The sequence below is a fragment of the Drosophila miranda genome, chromosome 3 (genome assembly GCF_003369915.1).
Source record: "Drosophila miranda strain MSH22 chromosome 3, D.miranda_PacBio2.1, whole genome shotgun sequence".
In the NCBI taxonomy this organism is placed as follows: domain Eukaryota; kingdom Metazoa; phylum Arthropoda; class Insecta; order Diptera; family Drosophilidae; genus Drosophila; species Drosophila miranda.
Genome location: NC_046676.1, coordinates 17,309,750 through 17,335,145, shown reverse-complemented (window position 1 = coordinate 17,335,145; position 25,396 = coordinate 17,309,750). Strand labels below are relative to the sequence as shown.

General features: G+C 47.6%; 7 protein-coding genes across 16 annotated transcripts; 4 read left to right on the top strand and 3 right to left on the bottom strand.

Annotated features, from left to right (window-relative positions):
* Window position 1: 1 nt before the first annotated feature.
* Window positions 2-8,967, bottom strand: LOC108158673 (TRPL translocation defect protein 14). 10 transcript variants are annotated; one of them, XM_033391388.1, is made up of 13 exons: window positions 8,756-8,967; window positions 8,649-8,681; window positions 8,124-8,535; window positions 7,018-7,085; window positions 6,725-6,762; window positions 6,304-6,341; window positions 5,257-5,388; window positions 2,242-2,370; window positions 2,040-2,176; window positions 1,936-1,956; window positions 1,581-1,794; window positions 1,188-1,518; window positions 2-1,123 (listed from the first exon to the last, which is right to left on the bottom strand). In XM_033391388.1, exons 3-13 carry the CDS (start codon window positions 8,380-8,382, stop codon window positions 850-852), a joined length of 1,641 nt encoding a protein of 546 aa, XP_033247279.1. In that variant the 5' UTR covers window positions 8,383-8,535; window positions 8,649-8,681; window positions 8,756-8,967; the 3' UTR covers window positions 2-849. The 10 variants fall into 10 exon arrangements, with proteins under 10 accessions (XP_033247279.1, XP_033247281.1, XP_033247278.1 ...); XM_033391390.1 differs by having other exon boundaries at window positions 2-652; window positions 939-1,123; window positions 8,649-8,964; XM_033391387.1 differs by having other exon boundaries at window positions 8,649-8,967.
* A 1,382-nt stretch (window positions 8,968-10,349) lies between these two features.
* On the top strand, window positions 10,350-14,663 carry LOC108159208 (kelch domain-containing protein 10 homolog). The gene is made up of 3 exons (XM_017292284.2): window positions 10,350-11,569; window positions 12,770-13,327; window positions 13,402-14,663. Exons 1-3 carry the CDS (start codon window positions 10,727-10,729, stop codon window positions 13,828-13,830), a joined length of 1,830 nt encoding a protein of 609 aa, XP_017147773.1. The 5' UTR covers window positions 10,350-10,726; the 3' UTR covers window positions 13,831-14,663.
* A 719-nt stretch (window positions 14,664-15,382) lies between these two features.
* LOC108159213 (ragulator complex protein LAMTOR2 homolog) lies at window positions 15,383-16,048 on the top strand. The gene is made up of 3 exons (XM_017292293.2): window positions 15,383-15,521; window positions 15,578-15,764; window positions 15,825-16,048. Exons 1-3 carry the CDS (start codon window positions 15,454-15,456, stop codon window positions 15,945-15,947), a joined length of 378 nt encoding a protein of 125 aa, XP_017147782.1. The 5' UTR covers window positions 15,383-15,453; the 3' UTR covers window positions 15,948-16,048.
* An 11-nt stretch (window positions 16,049-16,059) lies between these two features.
* LOC108159209 (pre-mRNA-processing factor 19) lies at window positions 16,060-19,892 on the bottom strand. The gene is made up of 3 exons (XM_017292286.2): window positions 19,760-19,892; window positions 18,341-19,694; window positions 16,060-16,335 (listed from the first exon to the last, which is right to left on the bottom strand). Exons 1-3 carry the CDS (start codon window positions 19,776-19,778, stop codon window positions 16,191-16,193), a joined length of 1,518 nt encoding a protein of 505 aa, XP_017147775.1. The 5' UTR covers window positions 19,779-19,892; the 3' UTR covers window positions 16,060-16,190.
* On the top strand, window positions 16,335-18,281 carry LOC108159211. Its single transcript, XM_017292289.2, has 7 exons — window positions 16,335-16,483; window positions 16,546-16,622; window positions 16,681-16,790; window positions 16,859-17,492; window positions 17,554-17,687; window positions 17,747-17,996; window positions 18,054-18,281. The coding sequence occupies exons 1-7, from the start codon at window positions 16,444-16,446 to the stop codon at window positions 18,249-18,251; spliced, it is 1,443 nt and encodes a 480-aa protein (XP_017147778.1). The 5' UTR covers window positions 16,335-16,443; the 3' UTR covers window positions 18,252-18,281.
* A 49-nt stretch (window positions 19,893-19,941) lies between the features above and the next one.
* LOC108159212 (mitochondrial ribonuclease P protein 1 homolog) lies at window positions 19,942-21,391 on the top strand. The gene has a single exon (XM_017292292.2). The coding sequence runs from the start codon at window positions 20,033-20,035 to the stop codon at window positions 21,374-21,376; it is 1,344 nt and encodes a 447-aa protein (XP_017147781.1). The 5' UTR covers window positions 19,942-20,032; the 3' UTR covers window positions 21,377-21,391.
* On the bottom strand, window positions 21,374-23,020 carry LOC108159210 (dynein assembly factor 3, axonemal homolog). Its single transcript, XM_017292287.2, has one exon. The coding sequence runs from the start codon at window positions 22,909-22,911 to the stop codon at window positions 21,397-21,399; it is 1,515 nt and encodes a 504-aa protein (XP_017147776.1). The 5' UTR covers window positions 22,912-23,020; the 3' UTR covers window positions 21,374-21,396.
* Between the last annotated feature and the right edge of the window lie 2,376 nt (window positions 23,021-25,396).

Below are 25,396 nucleotides of genomic sequence, written 5' to 3'. Positions count from 1 at the left end.
CTTTGGGTGGTCTTGTATTTGTATTTGTAATCGTATTTCCTATTTGCTTAAAACTACAATTAAAATTATCGTTTCACATTCTCCAAAAGACACAAAAAGGTTAAAATTTGTCGCGGATCCACGGATATACATACATACATACAGCGTTTGTAGTTAGTTATGGCTTACAAAATTAGCACGAGCAAACTTGACAAGAAAATTAAGTACAATCGTGGTTGACTTGACCACCGATTTCGGTGAAACTGAAAACTATAAACTATAGACTCGACGACACATACTACGCCTCTGGTTTGCAGTTTCTCTTCCTCGGGCTAAGTACGCAAATAAGTAACATTGTGTGTGTGTGTGTGATAGATCAGAGAACTCGCTTGCTTATAGAGCATCACCAGCTGACCCTGCCAGGCGATGGAATGCTTCATCTCTTGAGAGAATCCGCGTGAATGCTCTAATCTTTTTCGGACCTTGCTCTTTCGTGTGAATCACACGTCAGCTCTTTGTACATTTTGTTGCCAGGTCATTGCTGTTGTTTGTTGTTGGTTGTCGTGTAATATGCATGTGCAAAAGAGATTCAGGGAGGAACAGGACAATTTTGAGGTCTACTGGCCATTGAGTAGCAACGGCGTGTTGGAGACTCCGTTAGCGGCGCCCTTGGCTACAAAATCAAAAGAAGAAACACAGTCATCACAATCCGAAATCGAAATCAACAGAAAAGTAAGTGTTCATCAGAAAGAGTAAGATGAGCATGCAGCAAAGACTAGTGGCACGACGGTATGTACATTAGTGTTTATCAAGCATTTGGTTCTGTATTCTTTGGCTAAGCATGATCTTAATGTTGATGGCGATGGCTCCTTAGTCGCTGGTCTCGTCGTAGGGATGATACTGCTTCTGATTCTGATTCTCCTTCTCTTGATGCAGTTGTTGTTGCTCATGCTGCTTACCGTGCGTCGCTGTGCGGCAGAACTTCTTGGTGGTGCTCCAGTCCTCCTTCAGTGACAGATTGAACATGGAATAGTCCGGATCGCCGGTTACCTCCTTCACGATGTTCAAGAACTTGGGCATGCAGTTTTTCAGCGCGTCACCAGTGAGCGAGGAATACGTTTCCAGCAGCACCAGACCCTTGCAGCTAAAATTAAGGAAATATTTGAGCAACGAATGAACTGGGGACAACCTTCGTGGCACACACGAACCGCGGATGGCCGGGCTCCTTGTAAATGTCCAGCTGGAAATATTGGTTGTTGATCAAGAAGCAGCGTCGCTTCTTGTAGATTGTGAAGTGAGCATCGTCACGCTGCGCCAGCAGGTTCATGTAGTCGCGATGCGTCAACTGGGTCTTCACCTCGATGCGAGCTTGGCCGTGCACATTGGGTCGCCGCTGCGTGTGTATGTAGCTCCAGTGATTCTTCTGTCCGCGCTTGCGCAGGCGTGCCTGCACCTTGGGTCCGCCGGACTGCAGATAATGATGCACCACGTCGAAGTCTTGAAAGGGCGGAAACTCGCTGTCAGGCGGCAGCATGGCCACTGTAATGAAGAAACCGAAGTTAGAGAAGACCCTGTGTGGAGGTGCATCTTTCAGAACATACCCAAATATTTCAGCTTGCGCGATGTGGCCTGCAGACGATCGCCGATGTCGATGCCAACCTTCTGGCATACGGACTCGATCAGGCGATTCATCTTGGCCTCAAAGTTGGTGGAGTTGTCGATCACGTCGAAGTAGGGATGTCCCACCCAAGCAGCCGCTGACTTGTAATCCAGTTCTCGCGCCAGATCAACGCCCTCCGAACGGCAGGCGTGGTCCTGCAATAAATATATAGATCACGAATTAGCTCATGCCCAAACTGATTGACACTGAGACTACTCAGGCCCCTAGCCCCAACTAGAAAGCTACATGTTAGCTAGGTATCAAATGTACTATATAGCCATTAATCTGTTGGGTACCTGGTAATGGCGCTTTCTTTTCTACCGTGTTTTTGGGCGTTTGTTTTGGCAAACAAAAGAATTGGTCAAGTGAAGAACAGTTCCGCCGACCGCTGGTTACTCACCTCCGTAGAGTAGAAGTCCTCGGCCCCGTTGGCCGCCGACACCAAGTGCAAAATTTGGTTGTAGCGATTGTCGCGCATCTCGACGGGGTTCCACTTGTTGCCCGCCATCATCTTCTCCCACTTGTCCTTCGATATATCTGACGAACGGGAAAGCCAAATGTAATCTCCGGCTCCGTCTGTGGTTTTAATTGTGTTCACTTACATGCACTGGCGTCCATGACACCGCGATCGCATATAATCAGGCAGTTGCGGGTGCTCGAGTTGCCAAGCTCGAAGTAGGTGTTCTCAATTTGCACCATGGTGCGTATCAGATTCTCCTGAAATTTGTACGCTACAAGAGGGAGGGAGAAAGGGAAGTTTTACTGCTTGTTCGTTCGGTCGTTGCACTCGCGACTCATTTGCAATCGAAATCGAAACAAATGGAAATCAAATCAATAAATACAATTGCAAGCAAATTCGAATATAAGTTGAGAGACACGCCACGCTGGGTATCGAGTTATGAACAGAAAACTTATTTGATTGGCGCTGATTCGAGAGTATGATGGCAATGCTTGATGGACGATAGCCAGTATCCAGTTACTCGTTTCTTTGTTGACTTTATGTCGGTCGATTTGATGCTGCGTGAAACTCTGTCTGGTCTGGTCTTGAATCGATGAAAATGTTGAGCACACACAAAACGAAGCCCACCACCCCGCCATTCGATCATCCAGAATCCGAACTCTTCCTAAAGTAGAGTTTCCTGTAAACCGAATAATAAAATGCAATCGTTTTCCATGCTAGTCTTTCCCGTAATCTCTCATATGAAGTGTGTTCTTAGTTTGTTTGCCCAATACACCTGTCAGATCGCGTGCCCTCTCAAACCTATACCGAGAGTGACCCTCTCAACCTGATATGTGAAACATGGGAGCTAATCGAAGCCATTAAGCGATAAGCCCAGCGTCTGTCCGCGACAAAAACAATTGCAGTGCTGGGCATAGCGACACCTGTTGCGGGGTCACGTGATGCTTAGCGAAAACGCACCGCTGGCCGAGTTGTTGTTGTGCTCGTAATACTTGCGCCGCTGCTGCCGCGGCAGCTGCATTGAACTTGACTCGGCGCACCGAGTGCCAGGGAAATAGATCGATTTGGGTGTGGGACGCCTGCCTGCCTTTCCGTTCACTGTGTTTTGTTTTCGATCGCAGATTCTTTGTTCCCCTTCGACTTCTAATTCAATTAGCGATGATATAAGAGGAAAATAACGAAAATACCTTACAATAGTATAGCTGGTTGGTGGTAGGTTCGCTGTACACACATACATACATACACGTGTACTTATGAATGTATGTGCGTAATTTGTACTCGTAATTTTTTTCAACGTTATGGCGTATCAGGAAATATATGTATAATGTACCTGAATGCTAGTAGTATGTATGTATAGACGTGTGTATGTATGGGCGTGAAGGGGCGTGTGTGCCCCTCCAACGTTTAATGGATTCGCAGCAGATACGATATGCATACATACATACATATGTATGTAAATGTATGCAGATTAAGTTCTTGACGGCACATTTTTAATTACATAATTAGTCTGGTTAATTTGCATAGTTTCAGAGCACAGATTTGACTAATGAAGAAGTTGGATAGGTACGTAAAATCAGGAGGAACTAGAGGGCGAAAGGGACAGGAACAGACCAAAAACATTCACTGGAAAAAACAAAATCATTTAGAAACCAATTTGGGAAATCAATTGACCGAACAAGTTCAAACGGGAACTTTTTGGCAAGTATATTAGTGCCAGAATCTACATACACACATACACATGTACATATGTATGATATCAGCCGCTATATAAAGCACGCGGCACCAACAACAAGTGACGCTAGGCTGCGAAAATATAGTGAGAGAGAGAAAGGGAGGAGTACGTACATACATACATATGTACTCAACAGCGGTGAAGAGAGCGAATGACGGGAGGCTGTCGCGTCAGAAAGCACGTGATGCGACAGAACACTTAAAATGTTTTCGTCTATAATGCACGTATTTAATTAGCCAGTCAATCGGATACACATAGCAGACATGTACAAATTTACATTCATAAACAAGTAAAGCCAAAAAGAAATCGAAAATAAAATGTCTTTCTGCTGGGAAACTGCCCATGTGGCCATGGCTGACTGCCTGGCTTGGTAAAGTCACACGGGTCTATAGACATATGAACATACATATGTATGTACAAATGAATTATAAAGGAAAGACAATTTTTTTGAGTACTGCTAGCGTGGATCTAGAATTATCCGTTACAATGGAAGTTTGATGGAAAACACAGCTGGAAATGCCCATTCCCTCGTGTGCTGCTGAGGGGATGCAATCCCGTCTGGACACTTCCAGTTATAGAAATAGGCATATGGGATCGGACGCTCGAAAAAATAAAAACTCCAAGGAACTTCCAGCTTCCAGCTGCCTGCCAGCTTTGTTATCGTATTCGCATCTACAATTATTGGCCACAAATATATGCACATGTGCATACGTTCACGGTTCGTATATGTATGTATATGTATTCACATGTGGGGCTAAATTTAAATGCCCCATTTAAATTTGCAGAAATCGTAGAGGCTAGCTAACGGCAGGGGCTTGGCATAAAATATTATTATTGAAATGTGCAGATATATCTGCTAGACACGTAAATACGTATATAGCCTGCCACATGGCGAGGCATAGTGACTACAGCTTGTTAGACAGTTATTGGACACAGGTGTTAGGAGATCGCACACAGAGACACACGCAGACCATAGATCGGACCGTAAATCAAAGAAATGAAGCCACAAATAAATAAGAATGTATATGTAGTAGGAGTAGGAGTAGTATGTATGTGCATGGAGAACAGTGTTTGCATTAGTCAAAATTCATTTTCTGTTTGGTAAACTGTCAACTCATTCGGGACGGACACGCACCGCGGACAGAGATCTGTTCAAGTCTTTGCTGTCGCCGTGAGATAAAGCAGCTCAAGCATACACATACATACATACATACAAATTGGTACATAAACAAAGGCATAGGCATAGGTACAGGTACTGAGGCACAGGCAAAGGCACAGGCATAGAAAGGATGGACAGGGTCACAGCGATAAGGAGGATCTGAACTCCGTTGAACGAGACACAAAGCGGTTCGGTTCGGTTGCTTTAGAGATCAGCGCAAGAGGACTCGATCCGATCAGAGGACCTGCTGATCGGCTCTCACTCACCTTCGCTGCCATTGGGCTTGGAGGCAGCCTTGGCCAAGCAACGCGGACAGGATGCGGTTAGGTCGATGAGACTGTGCTCCGGCGCGGCAAATGGCAGATCTTTGTAAACGAACGTGGTTGGCGTGGGCGGGTCTGCGTGGGTAGTACGCATGTGAGTGGGTTGTGTTGATGTTCGGGTGTGTGGGTGTTTGGTTTTCGGGTGAGTGTGTACTAGCATCAATACGCATATTAGATAGCCCTTAGCTGTTGGCTACTCTCTGCTGGCTACCCTCTACTGGCTACAATATGGCAAGGAATTATGACAATCCAACCTTCATGTGACCACCGGACCACCCCAGGCAAGGCCCCTCCAGACTGGAGTGGGTGCGCTTTCCATATCTTATCTTGGTACTGTTTTTGGCAATTTAGATACTCGCATTCGCATTCTTGGCGGCCACAGGAGGGCCTCCCGCCAATTGCAAATCCATTAAGAACGCAATTGACAAATTGGTCTCGAAATAATAGAAGGAATAAGTTACCGGCGAAATGGAAATTGTCGCAAGTCACGCAATTCTCGAGTCAGTTGCCGGAGACAGCTCATCAGGATATCGGGAAAATGCTCGGCAAATTCTTGGGCACAAAGGAATTACGTAAGATTCATCATTGAGACGTGACTTTCATGGTGGCCGCCTTGCTATGCCATGTACTCGGATATACGCAAAGAGATATACATACACACATACTATCTACATATAGTATGTGGCATCGTTGGTCGTTGGTCGCTGTCGCTGTCGCAGTTGCCTGATTTTTATTTTAAAAATACATCTAGCATATATAGTACGTATAGTACAGCGCTTTCAAAGGTCTCTTTGTGTGGGTCCCGTCCCGCTAGTAAATATTTTGATTTATTTTAGTTTTCGTTCTTAGAAACTGCTCTGAAACGGTCGACCTTGACAGTGGATAAAGGAAGAACTGGAAGATCGGTCCCACGAGTGTTTTCGGAAAATGCTTGCAAGTGCGAAACTCCGTCTAATCCTTTTTTCGTTACAAGGCTGCAACTCTACTTACCCTCTTTCTCGGTCAGATCAGAGAACTTGACGCCACCACTAGATATGCGGGAGACGGGGGGAGAAACAGAGAGAGAGAGAAAGAGAAAAAGAAACAAAAGCATTAGCATATTTACATTGGTGGACGTGCAGCGTGGCGTTTACTAGGTACGAGTTTCGAATAAGTATGATAGAGATAGGATTTTTCTGTCGGAGTGTGGAGGGTTACGAACTCGACCGGTATCAAATATGCATTGCATTTGCATCGGTATCGGTTTTCGTGTATGTGTCCTCAAAGTCTCGGCTGGGCGACCCAGCCTTGGAGGCAAGCAAATCTACTCGGAGCCAAGTTGAGGGTGCAGCTTCCCCAGTTGGCCCCTTTCGCTTTGATTGCCTCCTTTCAAAATTGTAATGTTTTGTGTGTGTGGAGAGAGAGCATTTACCTGAGTAACACAGTGGCCGTTTCAGGCACGCGGAACACCTGAAAATATTTAACATGCTCATTGCTTTGTTTCGAGTTTGCGGGGCAATAGGAAGGTACGAAAGAAAGAGATATAGAGATATTCTAAGCGGGTTCTTTCTTAGTCTGTTACTGCCCTTCTGCCCGCTAATTGGCCCACCAGGATTGGGCACTACTTACAGCTGCCCGTGGCCCAAAACAAAGCTCAAGACTCGCAGGCCTTTTCTACCTATCGGTATCCCCGAATACCCGAATGGAATACCCCACATCACTCACCTTCCATCCCAGGTTCTCAAAGAACGTGCACAGACGGGACTGGCCCGTTGTCTTGCCGCCACAGGGACCTGAAAGTAGTGTTCAAATAATTATTCAGATGGCAATCAACGATTGATTCGACCGACAACTATGAACAAATAACTCGATTGAGCCCCAAATTCCACTTAGAAGCGAGACAGCAGTGAACGAGCGCGAACAAGTTGCTTATCTGCCGCTGTTGCGGCTGAGAACTGCTCCAATTGTTCCTCAATTGTGCACTTTGCTGGAATGGGGACTGACATTGACTGCAATTACAGAGCTGCTCATGCCCATGGCCATTGTACCGCAATCTCTGGTCTCTGGTCCGTGCATCGATCAGGAATTGATCGGCCGGAAACATTATAGCCCTGGGGGACTCACGAGGGATTAGTCATCGATGTGGAATGGAACGGGCCCCACGTGCCCCTTGCTAAATGAGCCTGCCTGAATGGGGCCTGTCGTTTATCAGCTTCTTCCTCAGCCTGTCGCCAAATTTCGATTAGTGTGGTGCGGCAGAGGAAGTCAATACCATACCGCCAAAGTGCGATAATAGACGGCGACAAATACATATGAATATACATTTTTGTGTCTGCTCGCGCAACAGGCAAATAGCAGATAGCAGATGGGCCTCTTCAATACGTCAATACCGTTTGTGTTCTAGCTAATCACAGTCATAACTTCGGCCAAATTAAATGATTAGACCACGCGCCCAAGCAATATCATATGAGCGCGGAATAAACAGGTTTCTGCCTCTCTTTTACATTTAAATGTAAATTATGTGCGGGGCGACTGTAAAATAAAGCCGGTAGCGGCTACCTACTGTGTGGCGGTGGCATTGGCATTGGCGTTGGCGTTGAGAACCAAACATTATCAAACGGCCAACGCCGACATTTGAGGGGAAGCTGCGCGCAGGACAAACTACCCCTCGACGCAAGCCTGCGACCTTGACATAAATCGGAAACAAAGTGCACCTGGGGGCTGGCAGGAGACCACTCGAAGAGACACTTGTAACAGATACAGAAAACGCGCACAGCCGAAGAGAAGCGAAGCACTTTTTCAGTTTCAGTTTACTGGACTGGAAAACTCACCGCCAGTTAAAACGATTTTGTAGACACGCTTCTCCTTGCTCGACACCGAGCCCATCTTGTTCAGCTTCAGGTTCGGCATGGGGCTTGGCTTCGGGGATGTGGATTTTTGGTTCTCGACGAGCTCCTGCTGCTCCTGTCCATTCCTGGCAGCCATCGCTACTGCTGCTGTCGTTGCCAGCAGAGACTGTTGCCCGTTGCTGACTGGCGCTATCGTGGCGAGGGAGGCAGGTGCCATTAGCTGGTCGGCTGCTGTTGCCATCTTCGTCGGTCCCTGTCAACTCTCGTGGCAGGCGCAACAGCGGTGGTTGGGCTCTCCGTCAGTGTCTGATATACGAGGAAACTCTTCTACGCCGCAAAACGGAGCAAATGCACGTGCCTTTTTAAGGTTATGAAGGGTCGTGGACTGCAAAATCTGTGCAATTTATAAGAACATTCAAATGTTATTGGCGAAGTCCCCTTTTTCGGCGTTGAGTTATTCGATGGAATTTCAAGAGCTTGGATGGAATATATATTTATTATTATTACCACGGATTGGGGTTGAAAACTATGACACGCGCGCTGCAATTTTAAACATGCGTGGAGTAAAGTATTGGTTGGACTTGGTCATTCCTACAGATTGCGCGGGACCTCACCGAAATGCGACGATACGACTCTTATGATACACCATACGACCTCGGGGCCAACGTCAGGCGCAATGCTTTGTGCCACATCCGAGTTTATCGCTATCAAAGTCTATTCGATTTATAGTTGATCAGCATTTTGTTATTGAGTTGACACCGCATCCGAACATTACACAAGTGAAAAAAACAATATGAGAAAATTTGTGCCGACGGCGGTCTTTATTGTACGAGTGAATGCATGGTATAAGTATTCTAGGTAGGGACCGCTCACAATGTGTCCTCTTAAGGTTTTTTGTCTTAAATAACTAATAACTACTGCAAGGTACATTGTTTTTAACAATAAAGTTGTTAGGTCATACAAATAGACCCGTTCGAAATAATTATTTAAACTAATGGAAGTTGAGAGTAGTACCTTCGTTTCTAACATTGCCGCTTCGGTGGCCGTACCTAATGCACCATTCTACCCTGGTTCGGTCTGGTATGAGAGCAGTGTGGCCGCTTTGCAAATTTAACAAAATGGCTTGTTTTTGAAGTGGAAAAGTTAGTAGAATTCATTTGGGATTCCCCAGTTCGGGTGGTTCCAGAAATTAATTCTGATTATACTAAGATTTGATTCTTCTCGTGAGTTTGTAAAACTGCCGAACTCGTAATATAAATAGAACCATACAACATTATGAGTTATACATATATAGAGATATAGGTTATAGGATTGCTGGCATTTGTGGATTACCTGAACTCTAGCATTTTTAGAGAATAATGACAATTTTTGAAGAAGCTCTCCCCACAATATCAGAAGAGACTTTATTTTGTATATGCTCTGTGGCCTATTAATCATATGTCATATTGGACTTCACATTCGAAGAATTGTTCATTAGTGTATTTCACGTAGTGTAAGTACGAATAATATCTGATAGGATATACATTATATCTAAATCCGTTTCAGGAATCCCCAGACCCTTTGGCGCGCACCACACGTATCCAGTCGATAGTATCGAAAGCCGTTTGGTGGGATTTTCAATCTTTTTCGTGGTAAGTATTTTTGTCGAATGCACCATTGTAGAAATCCTGTAGAAATGCCACTTAGAGGAATATCCTAGCCTACTCGTGGTCAGCATCAGGAATTCGATCTTTGACATCCAAATCTCAGTGGATATCAGAGGTTTTTCAAATTAGCTCTTCCATGGGGATTACATTAAAAAAAACGGCCAAAAATGTTTGAAACGTTCACATTTCCCCTAGAGGTGTGGTAATTACATAAAAATGTAGTTAATACGTCGCAACCAGTGGAAATTAATTAATTTAGTGGAAATTGTTATTGACCAATTTAGCTTGAACTTTATTTCTTAAACAATACAATAAAAATGATATATTTTATGTTACCATTCTTGTAGGAAATTGATCGATGAATCGGCTAAAATAACGAGTTAAGAGCTGAGGTTCTTAGAAAGCTAGTAATATTGAACCGAATATCAAAATCGAGGAATATGATGGAACGTGAACAGAAATAATTCGTCAGTATATTTACGGTATATTTTTAAATTAAGACGAAATATTTTGGTATATTTCTGAGGGTTGGACGGTATATTTTAACGATAAATCCGCGGTCACACTGTTTTGCAGTTTAAAGCGTAGTTAAAATGGATTACTTTACTTAATGCAGTTCAAATCAATGTGCAATAAAAATAATAATTACAAGTTCGTGTCGTAATAATTTCAACGATAAATAATATTTTCTCCATATCATACACATGTGCCACAGATGTGTGTGAGTGCGAGCGAGGAATGTCAAAATGACAGCAACAAAGCAAGCAGTGTAGCAAAACCAGCTGTGCGAGGTCGTGGCCGTCTCCCGAAAACAACAATATCCAAAATTCGTAAAAATTAGACAATATTTTCAGTTCAGTTCTATACAAATCCCCAAAAAAACGATATTGAACAGGATTCAAAATTGTCTATTATATAATTCAGTTAATTAACCGTGGTATGCACATGCTACAACCAGCCAGACTCAAGTACATCACTATATGCACACTGCGTCATACCTGGAGATATTTTCTGTTCGTGGCCAAGCTGCTGCACTACATCTACACGATAGTCTTATATCCCCTGTGGCTGCCATCGAATCGGGAGCACAACAACAATATCATGGATCAAGAAATGGCAGAGGAGCAAGACATGCCAGAGGAGGAAGGCCTTTGGGAGAATATAGTCGACCAGCAACAGGAGGTCCTGCAGGCCCATGCGGATATTGTGGCACGCTTTCAGGTCATAGCAGCTGTAGAGCCGATGGATGCGGCCAGTGACATGGACGACGAGGACGAGGAGGACGACGACGATGTGGATGTGGACTATGGCGATTCGGATTCGGACTCGGAGCTTGAGGAAATGTTTTCAGATATGTCGAGCAGCTCCAGCGACGAGGCCGACGAACAGGACTCCAAAGACATTTCAAAAAGCGCCCTTAGCGCGTCCCTCTTATCCGATGAGAAACAGCAGCAGCCAAAGACACTGCGCCAGTACAGCTTCCAGCCCCTGCGTCTGATGAAGTGCGCCTACAAGCATAAGCATTGCGCTGGTGGCTACCCGCTGGCCCGCAGTGGCCACCGCATCATCGCTTCAAACTCTCATCTGTACTCTCTGGGCGGCTACAATCCCCGGAGCGCCGTCACTGCAGCTCGTCGCGGTCGCTGCCTGCTCTTCCAGGAGCTCTGGAGCTACAACTTTGCCACCAATCTCTGGAGGCTGGAGCTGAATGCAGAGAACGCCAGCAACTTGCCTGTGGAGCTGGCCTCCAACGCATTGACCATTCACAATAACGTGTTGATTGTGAGTATTTGTCGAGGGAGGAGGTGCAAGACAAAAATAGATAATTGTCTCTCTGATCTTCTGTGTGTGTGTGCGAGATTGCAAATGCGCGTGTGGGTCTGTGTGTGTGTGTGTGTGAATAGGAAAGCGAAACTGTTAGAAAACCCCCAAGACCCGCGATGTCTGCCCCGTTCCGCGAATTATAATGAAAACTTGTTTTTCCTAGCAACGAAAACCATTTTGGGCCAATAGTGCAGGGTGTGCGGATGCAACGGGCAGCGCCCAATGTGCATCCAATACCGGGCATTGTAGAGGGAAACAACAGCAGATCTCTCGCAGATCTATCGAAAGTATTTCTGGGTTAAAGAGAGCTCTCCGTGCAATACGGATCGATGCCAGGGCCAATGCCACGCCCTGCCCTGCCTTGCCTTGCCCATGATGCTCTTCCGCCTCTCCGCTTTGTTTATGCATTCTAAACACTCGAAATATCATGCCAAACAAACGGGAATCGCCCGATTCCGAGCGCCAACAGTTGCCCCCATGGCCATTGCCGTTGCCACTGCAGCAGTCTCAATGTCTGTCTCTCTCTCTCTCTCTCTCTGTGTCCACCTCCGCCTCTGTCTCTGTCTCTGTCTCTGTCTCCGTCCCTGTCTGTGCGCATGCCATCCGAGTCCAACCCTCTTTCTGTTGTTTTGCTTTCCATTTTGGTTACTACGCAGTTGTTGTTTGTTGTTTATGCTGCGGCATGCAACAACTTGTTTCCCAGCTTTTCCCCCTTGCCAAGCTCGTGATGAAAAACAAAATCACTTCCCGTGCCCGCTACATCACCCTCACATCACAGCTGAGAGCGCGCGCGCTTTTTGGCTGTGGCTGTGACTGAGGCTGACTGCCTTTGGCATTTTATGCTGGCTGAAAATGCCCTTTCCTTTTCCCTTTCCCGTGCATTCCTCAATTAGCTATAATTTGATGACGAATCATGACCGATACACACAAAACATACTGGCGAGGCATGTTTCCGCTTATCTGGGGAGACGACACTGGTCAGCCTCTGTTCGGTTCCCTCCAGAGCAGATAAGCACTGCCTGCTGGCTTTGTTGCCTCAATATCTTCTAATTTGATGATAGCCAGCAATTTCAGGGGCGTGCACACACTACTGCTCGCCTCCTAAATACCAAACAAACAGAGATAAGTTTCAATTGATCGTTCTTTTGCTCTTTGCAGTCCCATGGAGGTACTGGTTATCCCTTCGGGGAGTCCTGTTCGAACGATTGCTATGTGTATCGAACGGCCAGTATTGGGGCGACGCCTGCCGTCGAACGCTTGAAGGTCACCGGGGATCGACCAACTGCCCAATACGGTCCAGGGATTGTGATCCACAAAAATTATCTGTACACAATCGGGGGAACAACTGGCTTCGACTATACCTGCGACGTCTATCGCTTGGACCTGCGCACAGGAGTGTGGGAGAATGTGTACATTAGTCGGCCGGAGATGCGCGAAGATCCCGAGGGCCGCTACCGCCACGAGGTGATCTACGATGGAAAGCACATCTTTGTGCTTGGCGGCGGGACTTCGCACTCTGTGTACGATCTTCAGCGCATTCCAGCGTACAACTTGGATGCCAACTGCTGGGACTACTTCGACACTGTCCCAGATCGACGGATCGTCGATGTGGAGCAGCACAATAAGGGCTATCCGAAGCCGCGCAAGTGCTTCTCGTGTGTGCAACACCAGTCGACCAATGGAGATATCGAAGCCTTCATCACGGGTGGCTTGCAGGTGCGTTCAACTCGGTGATCTCTTCTTGAAAAATACTATTAATATATTCAAAATATTCCTCCCCCCATGCTTAGGGTGACTTTTCGACATATTTTTCTGATATTTGGAAGCTGAATATGCGCAGCAAGCAGTGGTTCCTCATTGAGACAAGTCTACCCCGACCCCTGTACTTCCATTCGGCCGCACATTCGGACAACGGCTGCATGTACGTGTTCGGTGGCATCGAGTTCAATGAGAAGGAGATGCGTCGACGCAACGCTCTCTACAAGATGTGGATGACCGTGCCAAAGCTGAGCGAAATGTGCTGGGAGGCCATCACCTACTACAACGATAATCTCGACATGTACGATCGCAAGGCGCTTCTTAAAGCTGGCTTACCCAAGACATTCACGGATCGCCTGCCGACGCAAACGAGGAAGAAGGCCGATAAGAACGAGCCAGATCCATCCATGCTTCTATCTCTTTACTGCAAACCTAAGTGTGCTCGCTCCACAACGCAATAGGGTCTTGCGACTAAATCAAAATCCTCTCCCTTCGAAAAACAAAAACAAAAACAAACAAAAAACTTTAGTTACGTGGACCCTTTAATGGACCCTTTTGGTGCCGTGCCACCTGGCCTCTTACATACTAACAAAACTTTGCGTTACTATTGTTTAAAAGTTTTGTTTTGATATTGAGCGCGCGCTGTGATCGAATACGAAGGACATTTATAGTTGTACACATGCATACATCATACATACATATGTATGTATTTTGATATTTCGTAGACTCGAAAGAAAAAGGCGGACATGTTTAGCATGTAGATAAGATTGTAATTAAGTTAGCTAGCTGAACAGCCAGAAAAACTCCAGCAACAGACATACAACAAGCAACGCGAATGCAATTCTAAACACCAGCTTAACAGATCGGATCGTTACAGTGCAGTGCAGCGCAGTACCGCCAGCGCACTCCCCAGTTCCACCCCAACCACACCGACATCCTCAAAAATCGTTTGGCTCTAATGAACACTCTCTTTCTCTCTCTCAATGTATTTCTCTTCACCCGCACAGAGACTTGAATCCAAAATAAATTAGTTTTGAAGGCTACACCAAACAATGTCATATAGAGGAGATGTGCATGCACCTCCGATGTATTTTTGTCCAAGTGTACATAATATTTAGCAGTAGTAATATTTAATTAACTTAAGAATCTCCATCAATATTGCGAAAGAATGTACCAATGCAGTGTGTTCGGTGCTGTCACCCCCAAAAGCGGACATCGGATTGCTCGATTTATCTTATCCAAGACTAAATTTGGTTGAATCTAAGTTAATAAATACATTTTTAATGCAACACCATCCCAAGCATACGCATTCATTCGACTCCCCCAAAGCCATAAATCATCATAATCGTAATGCTATTGCGTAGTTGACCCAGTTTCTAGCTTCAGTAGCAAAGAACCCGCAAAATCTGTTAGGGTGCATTCGCTCATTGTTCTTAATAGAAGGGAATGGGAAGGGATGGGGGTTCGCTGAGTCATGCGCATTTTGCAATTCCAAATGCAACCCGGTTCAAGGTCTTTTCAGGCAAACGACGGCGTAGTATGACAAAAAGTACAGGTATGCTGCCTGCTGAAACGTTGAAAATTCGGTGGTTGGAAAACCTAAACTGTTGCTGAGGACAAAGGGAGTTATGCTGCAGTTTTGCTGCGTAATAAGTCCGTGACCTAGTTTATCCATGACGTCATACGCAATAAGATGGCGATGTTGTCCGGAAATACATAGCAGGCAGATACTATGCATTGTGAACGATTAAAGAATCGTTTTAGAGGCCTATGTCGACGCGGCTTGAAGATTATGTAACCTAAAATGAGACCATCTTTAACAAAAATGTTTTAAAGACTAAAATGTACCATTTTCATTTTGAGAGCCGCAACCATTTTTAACAATTAAATATAGTATTCCTGGCCTCGCTGGCAAAACCAGCTTTTTAAATGCAATCAAATCAAATTCTCTTTTGGCGCCAGAGAGTTGCCACTCACGATGCAACGTGAACAAGCCAGCCAGCTGATAGCCTTTTGCCATTCAGTGTGCACTCTGTGGAGGCGTAGTTGTTTTTTTCCTTTTATGTTTTAACATACTTCTCAAAATGCTGAAACCCAAGGCTCTCACACAAGTTCTAAGCCAGGCAAATACCGGGGGCGTGGAGAACACCCTGTAAGACAGTAGTATCATTGAAATGCAGTGAAACTAATCAGTGTCTGTACTTACAGTCTGCTGAGTCAGGAGGGTGCACTCTTGGCCTACTCCGGCTATGGCGATAAGGATGCTCGCATTACTGCCGCCATTGCCAGCAATATTTGGGCAGCCTACGAAAAACATGGACGGAATGCATTCCGCGAAGACCGATTGACCTTTGTGCTGATTGATTGCGAGACGGGTCATGTGGCCATAACACAGGCAAGAGTCTCCATCAAATCACATCCTCAGACTAATTCTCGATCAACGATTTTATTGCAGGTGGCTAGTGTGCTGTTGTGCCTGTATGCCAGGAGCCACGTCGGATTGGGCCTACTCAAGCAAAAGGCCATGTCACTGGCCGCCTATTTGGAGAGACCACTGAAGCAGATCTCGGCCTCGTGAAGGCGAGCCCTTGCCGAGTCGCCCAGTCGCCGACGCGGCAGTCTCGTTGAATATTTCTAAGTTTATACAGTAATGCAGAATTAAACATGCCAATATACGTACGTACGCGTAGTAGGGTTTTCTGATAAAAGGGTCAGGTTTATTTTACTGAATTATTTCTTTGAAGTACACACAAGAGCTTAGATACTCGTACATTGAAGGACTTAGTTGGTAATCTGCTAGTCTGGCCGCCGCCGCCAGTGCTTATTCGATGGCATACAACTTCAGTGTGCGGTCCATGCTGGTGGAGGCGAGGTACTGGGCATGCTTCCCGAAGCGGACGCCGGTTGCTAGGGCCGTGTGGTCGTTGAATATCTTCAGATCCTGCCACTGCTTGCATAGGTAAACCCTGAAAAGGAAAGCGAATATCATCAATATTGTAGCCATGGCAACATAATCGAATACGGGTAAACGAGTACGGGAAAACGAGTTTCGCAGAGGAAACGGCACGTACGAAATGCAAAAATCTAAAAGAAAAGTCTATCGGAAATATGAAGGTAAAATTCAAGTATTGAGTGTGACGGGAATGATGATTTACGCAAATTCCTTGCTTTGATAGATTTTATACGTCCTCGGACCCACAAGGAGCCGGAAGCCCCCAAGCCCATCAATCTATCAATTGATGATTTCAATGCGGTAGGAATATCAATCACATTGCAAGAGTCAATGGCATTCGTTAATGGTTTGGTTACAGCGCGGCGAAGTGGCCAATCCCCGGGCTCCATGCGTGGTTACAACCATCGATCCGGAGTACATAACCGACGCCAGTTCGCAGCGCTTGGCCAGAAAGTTCCGCATGAAAACGTGAGTGGATGGGGGTTGGGGTAAGTAAAGCGAACTCCCGTCGAAGACTGACTTGCTCATTTCCTTAGCGACATTTTACTGCTACGCGACATCACGCGCAACCGATTCATGCACTATGCCACGCAGGAGATGTTTCTGGATAGAAAACGCGAGAAGGAGCACCAGGACAGGTTGTACGGAAAGGCAGAAGACTTTCACAAGTTCGCCGAAGAGTCGCTGAAGAAAATGGAGGCAGACGAGTTTAAGAAAATGCTGGAGGCCCAACAGAAGCTGAAGATGCTGAAGGAGAACAAGGTGGCGGAGGAGCTTAACGAGGTTAAGCTCGAGCATCAGCGTATCCTGATGGAGGTGCAGGAAGTCTACGGCCGCTTCCAGTATCTGCTCAAGCTAATCAGCTATTTCGATGACACGGTGGATGAGCTGGCAGAGGAGGGTCCGGACAGGGATAGGCTGACCATGCCTAAGGAGATCGTCTGCATGGAGATTAGCGAGCGACATCCAGCCGGCCTGGAACAGGTGCAGCAAGTGCAGAACTACATGGAGAAAGTGGTGAGGCCTTACCTCGCCAAGCGCAACCACTTGGATGCAGACGTCTGGATTAGGGGCTACGAAAGGAACCGCCTAAAGGTCTCCAACTACAACCGACGATTCACCCAGCTGGCCCTGCTCAACCACATCGTGGGCATACTCCACGACAAAGCTGTGAGTGGAATCAATTTCCTCTTTCTATAAGGTATATTCTTAGCAACTGTCGTGCTTGTAGAAAAAAACATTCGAGCGCAAGGTGACGGCAAACGTTTTCCTAAAGGACCCTGAGTTCCTGCAGCGTCGCGTGGCTGGTCTGCAGCAACGTGCCACCGAGTTGTTGAGCGGCTACGAGCAGAGCTACTGCAAAGAGTGAGTTGAGAGTTGTGCTGCGAGAGATCAGTTCGAATACACATATATTTCCCTCCCAGCAAGCTGAACATAAGGCTAAACAGCATTGTCCCTGTAATCCTTAAGCACATACAAAACAAAGTGCATCCGGAGCAGAAAAAGGAGGAGTCGAAGCCACCGCCGCCGCCGCCGAAGCCCGCACAGAAGTCGTCGAAGCAATGGCGCACAATGGAAGATATGCAGGCTCCTCTGCCAGCCGCAAAGTCGACGTACGAGGACGAGCAGGACACGACCCTGGCCAAGGTGGAGAAGATCCAATCCTATGTTATGGTAAGACCAAATTTTCATTCAAAGCCAACGCTGTCTTACACCAATGTCCTGCAACAGGAGCTGCTGTCCAAGCTGGACCATATTGAGCCGACTAAGCTCCGAAGCTTGGAACAGCAGGTTCGTCGCCGCATGGCGTCGGAGAAGGAAATGTCGAGGCGGGCACTGGTCAAGCAGAACCGCCTACATAACTGGATGGAGCACTTTAAGAAGCATCATCGCTTGCAACTGCAGCAGCGACGCAAGAACAAGCTCTAATTCACTCGATTTCTATAAATCTATATATAAAGCTATTCAACTGATTCAGAATCTGTGCATTTAGCTGTAGTGGGACGACGACGACTCACCTGACATCGGTTCCGGCAATGGCCAGATAGGTGCCGCTCTGGTCGAAGCACAGATCCTTGACCTCGTAGCCATCGTCCAGTTGGATTGTTTTAAAGTTCTTCAACTTGCGCAAATCCCACAGCTTGACACAGGCGTCGTCTGCCGCGGTGGCCAAGTAGTAGCCGTTCTCGGAGAAGGAGATGGCCGAAATGGGACCAGTGTGGCCGGGGAAGTTCGCCACATTGCTCTGCTCCTTTAGATCCCAGATCTTGACTTGGGAATCGACAGTGCCCGTACCGAAAATCAATCCGTCAGGATGGAACTGGGCCGTCGTCAGACCAACCTCCGCGGTGTCGATAACCTTTGTGAGCAGCCGTCCAGTGCGTATGTCGGAGAAGGCCCAGTGCTTGTCAGACGATGTGGAGAGCAAGTAGTCGCCAGTGGGGTGCAACGAGAGTCCGGTCACCGGTCCGTCATGGCAGCGCAGAAGTAGCTGCGTCTGGGATGTGGGAACGTGCCAGATGCGAATATTCATGTCGGGCGAGCCGGTGATGACTGTGTCCTCGTTGGGATGGTAGATTACTTTGGTGATCTTCTTGGTGTGTCCCTTGAGAATGGCCACCACCTGCTCGGTGTCCTTGTTGAAGACGGTTGCGTTCTTGTCATTGCCGCCGGTCAGGATCTTGCTGTGGTCGGCACTGTTGATGTCTATGGCCAGGATGCCGGGTACCGAGGCCGAATGCAGGCCAGGATGGGAGGCCACCGTTAGGAAGCTCTTCACCTGATCTGGTGAGACCAGATCCTCAGGAACGGTGCGTCCGCGTTTCTTGCGCTCCTGCGTGAGCACTGTAGCCTTGTCCTGGAGTTTCTGTATCACCTCTGCATTCATGCCAGCCTGCTCCATGGGATGTGCAGCGGCACCGCCAGCTTCAGAGGCCAGGGCCGGCTGTGGAATCGCCGTGGGTGCATTCATAACACCTGCCTGTGGCTTCAGCGTGGCCAGAGCCTCCCGAGCAGCGGCCACTTCCTTGTTAAGACGTGCAATCACACGGCAGGCAGCATCATGTTGATACAGGGCATGGGACAGCTCTTGTCGCGTTGTTTGCAGCTGCTGGCGCTGTGTGAACGAGTGAATCATTAGGGCGTCCCACTCGTCCTGCATTGTTTTCAGAGTAGCCGGAATGCTGGTGGCACTGGGCGGCTTGGGTTTCACCAACGCGGGCGTTTTCAGCTCAATTAGATCTTCCGCCTTCAACTCCTTGCCGCTAATGGGATCGCAGCCATTCTCCAATAAATACTTTTCAATCACTCGCTTCTCGAAGACGGCTCCCGAGTGGGGAGACACGACGGGCGTCTCGGGGACTTCGTTTGTCACTGGAGGAACGGCCGAAAAAGTGAGTTTCCACCCAAAGTCGCTTTAGAAATGTGTAGCTACTTACGTGCGCAAACCAAAGCCATTGCTAATCGTGTTTATATGTTTTGCGGCTTCTTTTTTGTAAATATATAATTCTTTTACACGTTTTTCCAAACCAAGCGCAAAAATTGTCGGCAAATGCCGCTTCTTATTTTACAGACAGTCACAGCGCAACAGTAACGGGCCAGTCTGGCAGCCTCGACAGCGGCCAGCTGTTGTTGGCGGGTGGCAACCCTGACACCGCACTTCTTTATAAAAATCATTATAAAACAATTTCTGCAATAATTTGGACCGAAAAATGCTGAAAACACTAAGGCCATGGAGACTGGCGAGTCACATGCTCAAAGGATGTGCGATACCTGCCAGGAGAGTATCGGATTCATTCAAAACATTCGACGGCGACAATGCGTTTGCCGGCAGTGAAGTGACCTCAAAGAAGTTTTCGAATCCCTTTGCACAGGCTAGATCAGCGATAAGCGACGGGCCAGCAGAAACCGAAGAGGACCGTGGGAAGAGGCGAAAGGTTCTGCAGTTGGAGGCTGATATTGCCCATCAGGAGGGACGTCGCGTGCCGGCCTTGGACTTTTTCCAGGACCATCACTGGGACCACGTGCTGTCGTTGCCCACAAAATCCGCACGCATTAAGTACTACGCCTTTCTGTGGCAGATTAATATGAAAAAAGAGGCGGAGCGGCGGAAGAAAGTACAGCGGGCCGAAGACACAGAGCGTCGGATCGCCGATATGCGAAAAGAGCGGGAGGAGAACACCCACATAATCTATGGCCTGGCGCACACCTCCATGTTCCTGCGCATCTACGACACAACGATCAACCACTGGCAAAACAATCGTTTAACGCGCGCCATGCAGTTCGCCCCCAAGATGGTGCTGGACTGCTCCTATGACATCCACATGAACAATCGAGAGGCCTCCTATGCGGCCAAGCAGCTAATGCTGTGCTTCGCCGAGAACCGCCTCAACGACGAGCCCTTCGATCTGCACTACTGCAATGCCCAGATGGAGGGAAAGTGCATGCAGAACCTGAAGCGCTACATCCCGACCATGCTCAATCCGGAGTTTCCAATGAACGTGCACAAGCAGTGCTTTACTGAGCTTTTCGACAAGCAAAATCTGGTCTATCTGACACCCCACTGCCGCGAGGATCTAGTCACATACAACCCGGACGACATATACATAGTTGGCGCCATGGTGGATACGATGAACAACGAGCCCCTCTCGCTGGCCAAAGCGAAGCGGCTGGGTCTGCGCATGGCGCGCTTGCCTCTGGATCGATACCTGCAGTGGGGATCTGGTTCCGGAAAGTCCCTCACCCTCAACCAAATGATCAACATCATGCTCGATCTGAAGAAAACCGGCAATTGGGATTCCGCGTTGAAGCATGTGCCACGCAGAAAGGTCGTTGACATGGACACCTACCGAAGGGCAGACGACAGTCGAAAGGCTCTTGGGACGCGGGCAAGAAAGCTCAACGTGCGTATCGATCATCTGCTCGACTTTGAGGAGGAGCGCAGACACACGACGGCCTTTGCCACACCCCAGACACTGCGTCAACGCAAAGAGGGCATGGAGTTTCAACTGGACACATGGGCGGCGGGTAAGAAGAAAAAGAAAAGGGAGAACTGAATAAACAAAATTTATTGAAATTAAACAAGTTCAGTCAATTGCATCTCATGGACCTCTTCTGGCTCGTTGTTAGATCCAGACTCAGCCTCAGCCTCAGCATCATCGCCCTCGTCCTCGTCTGGATCAGTTGACTCAGTTCTCTTGTACTTCAGCAGCATATGCTTGCCATTAATGGCCTGGTAATTAATAACACCCTTCAAGCCAGCCTCCTTCATGAGCTCCTTGGCCTTGGTCTCATAGCTCTGGACATTGTCCTTGCGCTCCACCGTCATCAGCTTTGTCTCCAAAAGGAACAGGGCCCGCGGATGCAGGGACTGGAAGAACTCCTTGCTCAGGAAGGAGAAGTAGTTGTAGGCAACAAAGGCAATGTCAAAGGTGTTCGTCCAGCGAGCCGCTCCCTGCTTTAGCTGCACCATCTCCATGGGCGACACGAAGTGCACGGTGACATCCGGCACCTCAATCCAGGGTCGATCGTAGCTGGCTTGGCCCTCGGCATCGCACTCGTTGTGGGTGAGCAGGGGCGTCATGAGTAACTGAACGGAGCCGTAGCGGCGTGATCGCGTGGAATCGTGCTCGTAGACGGTTTGTGTCTGCAGCTCGTGGAAAAGCTCGAGGAGGTTGCGCTCGGTCACATCTGTGGCCCGATAGTCGTTGTCGCCGTGGACAGAGTTGTGCATACGCTCCTCGGAGCTGCGCAGCCCGAAGCCGCAGAAGGGGCCCGTTTGGATGTCGCCCACGTAGCCGCGGTGCAGATAGGTGCGTCCGTTGCGCACCAGCCCGGCAGCAAATGTCTTGTTTGGCTTGCACTGTTCGTACTCGGGGAAGACGAAGGCCACCCCGCTCTCCCGCCAGTAGCGGTACTCCTGCGAGCAGATCTGCTGACCCTCGCGGCTCTTTAGGGTCATGCTCAGGTCCCAGTCGAAGGCGCCGTTGCGGTGGTCGTAACGATTCCCCAGCAGGGCACGCGATCGTTGCTCCCAGTAGTTGGCAATGTTGTACTTGTGCCATGGCTGCGGCTGCCAGAAGCTGAAGGACATCTCGAGGCCGTCGCGCTCCTTGTACTTCAGTCCCTCCAAGCTGAGCATGGGCGCCAGCCGTTGAAGCTCCTCCTCGTCGGTGACCATTTTTAGCAGCGTGCGACCCTTGGCTGCCACGTAGTGGTGGGTGCTCGGCCGCATCAACGAGTTCCCATAGATGTCCATGAAAAGGTGGGCCTTGTACACCAAGCTGAAGGACTCTGGCGGCTCCAGGGCCACGCCCAGGAGCAGCATACTCCGGGCCGCTATCTCGGCACACCCGTCCAGCACGTATATGTTCAGCTTGGGCCTGGTTTTGTATGTGTAGCGTTTGGCCAGTGTCTTGATTATATGGCGCGGATCGGCTGCGCCGCATATCAGTATGTTGAGAGACCCGGAAGGAGATGCTCCATCTCCGCAAGCCCCCACCTGCTCCTCGGGCAGTGGTTCATCCTTGATCTTGAACGCCTTCACATACTCCTCGTACAAGTCAACCGCTGGGCTGATACCCCAAAACATTTTCACGGAATTTAAGAGTATATTATATTTTAGATTTTTCTCGTAGCTGTTTTCGTTCCAGCTCCGTTTCTAGTTCTGTTTCTGTTTCTGTCTGTTTATATTTGATTGACTTCGGTTTCTGGGACTACTACGAATACGATTCGTTGTCCTGGCAACGCCTTGTGCGCTTAACTCAGCTCCTGTGTCCCTGGTGCCCCCGTTTATTTCCAACCGTTGCGAGGATTAGGGAGATGCCGTAGTAAAAGCGGAAATTGCTTTTCGATATCACTTGGCTGCAGCGGACCTCGCGCATGCTGGACAAACTCTTTTCCCCGGCCTCGAGGGGAGGATTCGCCGTTGGTAATGTCGTGGGAGCAGTGGGGGAGCTGCAGAGGAAAATCCATTATTCAGTGATATCTGTTTGCTTTCAGCTGATTGGCAATGGCGTGCAGAAGCAAAGTCTATAGGGAACAGCACTGCCATTCATAATTGCCGCCTTTCCAATGGGAAGAAGAGCGCTTGAAGAAATTGTATAAGATTTGCTAAACCACAACGCAGATATTCCTCCGACCCTGTCGGTTAAATTGATATTTCTGCCAGGATTGATTGAACAATTTTTGGGGAAAAAAAAGGAAAGTAGTCAGCAGAAGCGGCACCATTCACGGCTACGATGCCGTCGAGTCTGCCGAGAAGGAGATGCCCAGAGACAAAGATTCTTCCAGTGAATAAACAAGATTCTAATACTCATACAGCTGTAGTCGCTGATGACTAGACAACATTAGTTAGAGTCTCCCGGATCGGCTCCTAGAAACGATCGGAAAAACGAAAGTCTTAAGCACCCAAACTACTTTTTCCCATTTGTATTTATGTGCACTTACTTTTACATCTGCTGGACTTTTATATCTGTTCGAAGCAGAAGCATTCTTTAATATAAGCAGGTCGTTGTGCTTTTGTTGTATTGTATCTCGCTCTTATTTATCTAACGCTCGCTCGTTAATCGAAGATAATGCTGTGCTGTGCTGTCCTGTCCGTGGTATTAGCCGCCGTTCTGTGTGGCTATTTGCATGGCCATTAATCTGTGCAGCTGTGCAGCGTCAGTCCAACGACCCTTTTAATTCGAGCACAACTTAAAGGGTCGCTTAATGGAAATAATCAACAGAAAAGCAAGATGAATAGAGTTGTTTTTATTTAGCAGTCGGAAGAGCAATATCCCTGCAAACTTAATAGAATATTCCATTACAAATTTAGTTTAGTACAAAATGAAAATATTTACCTTATGTTTGCCCTTAAAAATAATATTCCAACCGTGGCTCATCTCAATTCACTAATGTGTACAAGTGTTAAACAGATTTTCTCTATTTCCTTGCAACTTTCTGAGCAAGAAACAATTCCTGAAAGGAGAAGAAGCATGTTTGTATTTTCGGTGGCTTTTAGTCGAGATATAAGATAGTTTGGCGAACGGAATCGGCACAAGTGCGGCCAAGTGGCACACTTAATCCACACACTTTTCCTTACAGTACAAAGTTTATTCAGTTTTCCTTGTCTTTCTTGGCAACTTTTTCCTGACGATGTCTGAAAGTTCTTGATACATGGCAAGTCTCTGCTATAAAGTTTCCTGTCGGCACGAAATGCCTTTCAAATGCTCTTCTGCAGCTCACGGTATTCGCTGCGTATGCGTGATTTCCATGAAGATGTGCCAGAAAAGTGAAAGCTTAAGCGGTAATGGGGATGGGGATGGTGAAATGCACACTAGAAGCGTTTTGTGCTGCAATTATGCGCAGCCGAAGAGCCGAGATGGGGCATGCCGCTGGGGCATTGCCGGCCCCAAGCAATGCGGAAGCTTGCCTCCCATTAAATTCAAAGCCCTTTCGGCATTCATTTGTCACTGGTTCAGTGAGTACAATGGCTGTTCCATTGACCCAATGGCTGAAATCCATCCTTGCCGTTTTTCCAATTTCTCTTTTACGGGCTACCAGCCACGAGAAAACAGAACTAATTAGAACCAAGCGAAGGAGCCCGAAAAGAAAAAGGGTTGACCAGGCCCAACATTTTTTAGCTTGGGAGTCCTTGTGGCAAGGTTCATTTAATTGCGGCCGTAAATGAGTGAGCAGCAATCGATCAATGGGCGTGTGTGTGTACTTTTCAGGAACGAACAGTCAGCAGGGCACATAACGAATGGAGGCCTCCCGCCTTGTGGCTTTTGTTCAACTGCCCCCCGCCGCTCTCTTATCAGCAGCATTCATTGTCAATGCTTTCCGCAAACTTTTCTCATTAGACAGGGCAAACAAAATGGCAGAGTCTGCGGTTTATCCTTCTGTCTGTCGCAGTCCCCCTCGCCCTTCCTCACTGTCCCTATGCCCTATGCTTGCTGATGTGACGCTTTTGGCTTTTGTTTGACATTCGCTCGGAAAATGGTGTCATAATGGGCCCAAACTGCCAGCAAACAATCGGAGCGACCTGCAGCTGGGGCGTGGAATCATGTGAGAGGATAGAATGGTGGCGAATG